The following is a 6569-nucleotide window of genomic DNA, read 5'->3' as shown; positions in this document are numbered from 1 at the left end:
CTCCCCATGTTCCCCGCTCCCTGCCCCCCGCCCCCCGCGACTCTGGGGGGAACATCTCTGAGCCCCAGAGAGGCTGGTCCTTGAGGTCACCGGCTGCAGAACAGCCAGGGCCTCTGCGCTTCCCTGACAGCTCAGCTGGTAAGGATTCCACCTGCAATGCAGGAGACCCCGGTTCCATTCCTGGGTCAGGAAGATCCCCTGGAGGAGGGAAAGGCTATCCCCTCCAGTATTCTTGGGCTTCCCTGGTGGCTCAGCTGGTAAAGAATCTGCCTGCAATGCAGGAGACCCTGCTTCCATTCCTGGGTTGGAAAGATCCCCTGGAGGCGGGAAAGGCTACTCACTGCAGTATTCTGACCTGGAGAACTCCATGGACTGACCGTATGGTCCGTGGGGTTGCAGAGAGTGGAACGTAACTGAGTGACCTTCACTTTCCTAGAAGCCAGGCAGGGTTCCTGCGCCTCCGCCCATGTGCCCTCCTGCAGGGCCACAGGGTTACAGCGGCCAGGACACCCGCGTGCGCGGGTCGGGCTGACCCCTCAGAGACCCCGTGCTGCTGCTTTGTAACCCCCTGGAGGCCTGGCCACTCTGATGGTCACTGGAAGAGGGTCACGGAGACGTGGTCCCCCAGGAAGGCCTCTCTGGGCTTTTGGGTGGGTGCTGGCTGCTCAGGCGCTGCAGGTTTGGCCTTGGCAGGGGAGGTCCCCGTCCACCTCCGGCCTGGGGTACAGGACACTGAAACCCTGGTGGGTTTAGGTCTTGAGACCTCCGAAAGCAGAGGCCGCTGGGATTGCGCGGGCTGCTTACCTGAGGGGAGCTTTGTTCCCTGAGCCGTTGCCCTGTGCGGGGGTGTGGGGTCTGCCCTGCCCTTATGGCCGCCCCTTCAGCCCGCCCAGCCTGCCCTTCCCCCAACACCCAGGTCTTGACCCGTCAGTGTGTACACAGGGCCAATCAGCCTGTACACAGGGCCCGTCAGCCTGTACACAGGGCCCATCAGCGTGTACACAGGGCCAGTCAGGGTGTACACAGGGCCTGTCAGCCTGTACACAGGACCGGTCAGCACTTACAGAGGGCCCGTCAGCCTGTACACAGGACCAGTCAGCATGTACACAGGGCCTGTCAGCGCGTACACAGGGCCCATCAGCCTGTACACAGGGCCGATCAGTGTGTACACAGGGCCCGTCAGCCTGTACACAGAGCCGGTCAGCCTGTACAGAGGGCTGGTCAGCCTGTACAGAGGGCCCGTCAGCGTGTACACAGGGCGGCTCCCCAGGGTCTGACGGACATCCCTCTCCCTGCAGGTGGACATCTACAACACGGACCCCCTGGTCTGCCGCGCGGGGCTCAAAGTCTGCTTCAGCAACCAGCTGCTCAACGCGGTGTCGCGGGTGGAGCGGGCGCTGCCCAAGCTGACGCTGCCCTTCCTGCTGCTGCAGGGCTCTGCCGACCGCCTCTGCAGCAGCAGGGGCGCCTACCTGCTCATGGAGTCCGCCAGGAGCCAGGACAAGACGCTCAAGGTGAGCAGCTGCCACCGCCCCGCACCAGGAAGGGTGGGGGGCCTGCCCTTGGGAGGCGTGTCCTGGGCGCTGGTGAGGCATCAGCTGGTCGTTCACTCCCTGGGGAGCACCCGCGTGTCGGGCACAACAGGATGGCAAAGTGTCGTTTCCGGTGGGGAAGCCCCCCGAGTGTCTTCCCTCTAGACCGGGAAGCCGGCCGGCTGCAGGGATGGGGAGAGAGCGGACCCGTGGGCCGTGTCCACACCGAGCGGCAGCTGAGCCTGAAGGTGGCTCTGGGTGGTCGGTGGGGCAGACAAGCCTCAGGACACGTGCGTGCGTGGCTCCCACCCCTAGCGGCTTCCCCATGGGCACAGCCGCGTGGGTGCCCGGTCTGGGGCTGCCCGCTTGGTCACGGGCACACAGGCGGTCCCTGCGGTGCCACACCTGCTGCGGGGGCTGGGGCTGCAGCGCCGCTGTGCCCCAAGTCCTCTGCCCACCGCCCTCCTCAGCTCTGCTCTGAGGGTCAGCCTTGGCCCAGGCAGAGAGGGACTCAGATGAGCCTGGGACAGGGGTGGGCTGGAAGGAGATGGTACCTGGGGGATGCGGCCCTGGGGATCGCGAGTCCCGTTCTGACGCTCCTGAAACTGGGACAGATAACTGAAAGAGGGGGCTCAGAGGTCCGTGCTCACAGCAGCCCCGAGATGGAGGCGGGCCCGACGAGCCCAGTGGGGTCCATCCCACTGACGGAGGAACGTTACTCAGCCTCGGAAAGCGGGGGCGGGGGCGTTCTGATAGCTTCCTGCTGCCACGAGCGTGGACACACCTTGAGGAGGGCTACGCTCAGTGAAACGAGCCGCTCACCAGATGTACGATTCCACCCCCAGGAAACAAGCAAAGGTGACGAAAGTCATCGCAGTAGACAGCAGGGGGGACCCGCTGTGGCCCCGCGTGGGACTCGGCGCTTTCAACTGCCAGGGCCTGGTCGCAGAGCTGAGAGCTCGTAAGCCATGTAGCTTGGCCAGAAAAAAGAATGGAAAAGAAAGCGGCTGCTGTCGCCAGGGGGCAGGAAGCAGGGCAGGGAGCGGCCATGTGGCGGGGCCGGGCTTTCGGCCGTCACGAGAGCGCTGCAGAGCCACCCGGGACACCGAGTGCCGCAGCCGCACACGCAGCGGTGGCTAAGGTGGCCCGTTTCCTGTTAGGAGATTTCCATGCAGTCAACGAGAGGCATTTGGAGATGCCTGTGGAAGTTGCCGGGAATGGCAAGGAGATTGCTGGTTACACACGGGGCGAGTCCGGAGGAGGTCGGGCTGGAGATGGAGATGCTGAGGCGTACACCCACAGGTGGCTCCTACAGCCTGGGGCCTGGATGGGGTTCTGGGGGGCCGGGGAGGGAGGAGGCCAGAGCCCCTCATCCCGCGGCCACACCAGCCTGCAGCTCAGGGGGCCCACGTGCTGCCAGGACCACCACGTGGGCAGGCGGAGTGCGGGTCTGATGGGGAGGCTGGGGCCCTTCAGGGAGAGGAGCACAGACAGAGTGGGGGTGGCGGGGGGCACTGTGAGTAAGGACAGGACCTGCAACCGTGCAGGGGCGTCCGTCTGCAGACTACCGGCTGACCAGGCGCAGGGCAGGGGTCCTCTCTGGTGGCCTCGTCCCCTGCTATGGTCCTGACCGCCTGTCTCTCCTGGTTGCAGATTTACGAAGGTGCCTATCACATCCTCCACAAAGAGCTTCCTGAGGTGACCAGCTCTGTCTTCCGGGAGATAAACACGTGGGTCTCGCAAAGGACAGCGGTGGAGGGAACGGGGTGCCCACCCTGAGCCCCCCGGCCAGCTGCGGGGCCACTGTCGGGAAGCGGGCAGAGGAAGGGCAGGGGCTGGCTTCTCAGACGTGGCCGAGAAACACACACACACACACCCAGATTGGAGGAATCCCTAGCACAACTGACTCAGGCAGGCTTGTCACCGGTCAGGCTGTCCACCACTGGATCTGCCTTAAACGGTAGACGCTTTATGCAAAAACTGGAGGTCAGGGCACTTTCCAGAGAACTGCTGGAAGGCCTGAGGCCACACGGAGCCCTGCCCCACCTCTCCCGCCCTGCAGGGTCCCAGGAACCCCCCCCAACCCCAGCAATAATTGGAGGGCGCCCTCCCGCCGCCCCGCACCCTGCCTGTTCCCCTCTGGCCATGGGACGCGGGGCAGGTCCACTGTCCTGCCTGACTTGCGTGCCTGTGGGGGCCCGGAAGTGCCCGCGGGCCCACCCTGGCCCGAGTCAGCTGTGAGCCCTGGGGGCTGGACTGGGCCAGGGGGCGGGGGCCTGGGCGTGGGAAGGGGACCACCCCCCACCCTGCTCCTGGGCGCATGGGGGCGGCCGCTGCTCCCTGACGGCTCACCCGACGTTCGGAGGGCCGCTGTGCTGGACGTCTGTTCAGACGCGGAGTCTGTGGGCGGGAAGCAGGGGTCTTGACGGCGCTGGGCTGGAGCTGGTCCCAGGCGGTGCCTCGCCCGAGGCCCCAGCAGGAAGGGCGATCCGGGTCCCCGCAGCCGTCCCTTACTGGTGCCCTGCCCGCATCCCCCGCCCCTTGGCCCTCCCTGCTCTGGCCAGCACGGTAATTGGGGGTCCCCGCCGCCTGGGGGTGCTTTCGCTATCCGTGTGAGCGTGGTGGGGGCGCTGCACCCTGGGAGGGGAAGGCGTGGCCCCTGGACGTGGGGCTGGGTGGGGCTCAACCCAGTCCTCCAGCGGCAGGAGCCGCTGCCCCGCTGCACCCTGCTCTTCTGGGGAGGCCCCCCGCCTCCGTTCCAGGGTCCCCTAGCGCACCCTGAGCCAGAGTGGGCCCCCCGGCGAAGGAGCCACGTGGGCTCGTGGGGGGACCGGCCAGGTCCCCACGGAGAGTGGCTTCGTTGACCTGTTCCCCTTTGGAGAAGGAAAAAGAATGTAGAAAATGCCCTGTGGGCTCTGCCCGCCGTCCTCCGGAGCCAAGGAGCCGCAGAGATGCCGCGCACCAGCCCACACCCACCCCCGCCGCGCGGCGCGTGGAAATGTCTCCATGGCGGGCCACTTCCCAAGCCGAATGCCGGGCGGGCACGTGGTCCGACCAGGAGTCTTTCAACGCTTGGACTTATTTTCTTCGAAAGCTTTCAGAGATGCACATTCAGCCACCTTCAGTGATCTGGTCAAAGAATCGCCCATATTTGAAAGATGTTCCTCGGATCTGGGACTGTTTTCCTCACGGGGTGGGCCAGGGCACGCCCTCCACGGTCAGGGTGCGGGCAGCCGTGTCTGGGGCCCCATCCTGGCAGTACCAGCGAGTGCTGAATCAGGGTCGCCCGCCATGCTGAACCCAGAGCCCCTGGGCCGTGCCCGCCTGGCCCTCGGTGGTGCAGGGGAGCTGGGTGTGCACATGCGGCAAGGCTGGGCAGAGCACTGAGGGAAGGGCGGGCGGCCGAGCCCATGTGGACCTGTCACTCAGGCCGCCTGGGCCACGGGAGGTGGTTCTGTGCAGACGGGCTTTCCAGAAGATGCTGCCCGCGGCTACCGGGGGTCCCGGCCCCCTGGGCCCGCTCTTGCTGGGGCTGGGGTGCTGACCCCGGCGTGCCCTCGGCCCTGGTGCTCGGAGCCCCCCGCAGGCCCCCTGTCTCCCTCGCCGACTGCTGACTCCCCCCATTGGACCACAGCGACTTCCCACACAGTTTCCTGGTTTGCTGTCATGCCCACGGCTCAGCCGCCTCCCTCCACGCCTGCTGTCAGTGGGGCCCTGTGTGTCGGGTAACAGATGGTGCGGGACCGACACAGCTAACCCTAATAAACCACGGTTTCTGCCGCCGCTGCCTGCCTGTCTGTCTGATCGACCCCGGCACGCCCTGCAGAGACAGGTGGCCTCCTGGCTGACCACGCTCTGTGGGCCCCCAACTCCTGACGGGTTAGGAAGGCGCCCTGCTCCCGACCTGGGGCTGCCCCGCCGCCTCACCCACCGCAGCTCCCCCGCAGCTGAGGCAGCAATCTGCACGTCCGCCTGCAGCCCGTCGCCCGAGCCCCAAGCGTGTCCTGCAGACCATCTCCCTCCAGCCCTAGGCCCGTCCCTGCCTGCCTCCTGTCCTGTGGGGCGGCCAGGGTGAGTGTCTGGTGACTCGTACGGTGGCTCTTCCGGCCCCAACCCTCAAAGCCTGTCGGCCCACAGCCAGCTTTCGGGGGGCCCTCGGAGCTGTGCCCCCTGTCGGGTCTTCATCAGAACGGTCTGGTCCCTGGGTCCAGGGCCAGTGTTGCCGAGGGACAGGGAGAGGCAGTCTCTGGGCCGGGACCTGGCGCTGGGGTCATGGGTGCAGGCCCACTTCACGGCGGACACCCGCGCCCCCACCCAAGGCCGCCCCTCCAAGGGCCCTGGGTTTAACGCGCTGCTCCTGCTGTTCTGAAATTCTCAACCGCCCTGCGCATCTTTCTGCCCTGAGTCCCAGGTCGTCCCGCAGTCAGTGCCCTGAACCCCCGCAGCGGGCGGCCCGTCCCGCGTCACTCAGGTCTGCTGCTGGGGTCTGTCCTGTTCCTCATCTGGGCCGTGCTCCTCTGCCGGCTCCTCCTGTCCGTGTTGCCGTTTGTTTTCCGTTTCTTGGTTCCATTTCTGGACCTGGGCGAGGTGGGAGTGTCCTGGGCGTCCCCTCTCCCCAGGCGCTGACGGGGGCTCTGGCGGGCAGGTGGGTGGCCCAGCCCCTGCCCTGTGTGGCTGCTGCTGGCGAGCGGGGTCTGGTCACGCGGCGGCCGCTTCCAGAATCCTAGGGCCCCCGGCTGGTGCCGGCTCACTGGGGGCAGAGTTGGCCCAGGAGACTCTGGGCCGAGCCCACCCCCTAGCGGGGAAGCCAGGCCTGGGGTGGTGGTGCCCACTACAGGCAGGCGGAGCTGGTCCTGGAGTGGGGGACCACTGGGGGGGGCGCGGCTCCCAACAGTCAGGTGCGGGGCCTGGGGGATCCTGAAGCTTGCTTTGGCAGCTAGTGTGCAGGGCTGGGGCCCAGCTGGTCCCGGGGGTGGGGGGCGTCCGGATCTGGTCTGCTCTAGGTGGGCCAGGACTGGGGGGTACAGGACTATGGTT

The 6569-nt window shown here is 66.8% G+C and overlaps 1 protein-coding gene across 1 annotated transcript; it reads left to right on the top strand.

Moving 5' to 3' along the window:
• Positions 1-942: 942 nt before the first annotated feature.
• On the top strand, positions 943-5315 carry MGLL (monoglyceride lipase; the record flags this gene model as incomplete). Its single annotated transcript, XM_010836927.1, has 3 exons — positions 943-1220; positions 1281-1514; positions 3186-5315. Coding segments are annotated over 3 exons (638 nt in total), but the record flags the coding sequence as incomplete, so codon positions are not given.
• Between the last annotated feature and the right edge of the window lie 1254 nt (positions 5316-6569).

The sequence above is a fragment of the Bison bison genome, unplaced genomic scaffold (genome assembly GCF_000754665.1).
Source record: "Bison bison bison isolate TAMUID 2011002044 unplaced genomic scaffold, Bison_UMD1.0 scf7180017845717, whole genome shotgun sequence".
Classification (NCBI taxonomy): domain Eukaryota; kingdom Metazoa; phylum Chordata; class Mammalia; order Artiodactyla; family Bovidae; genus Bison; species Bison bison.
The sequence above is the reverse complement of the archived record's forward strand: the minus strand, read 5'-3'. Positions and strand labels throughout refer to the sequence as shown.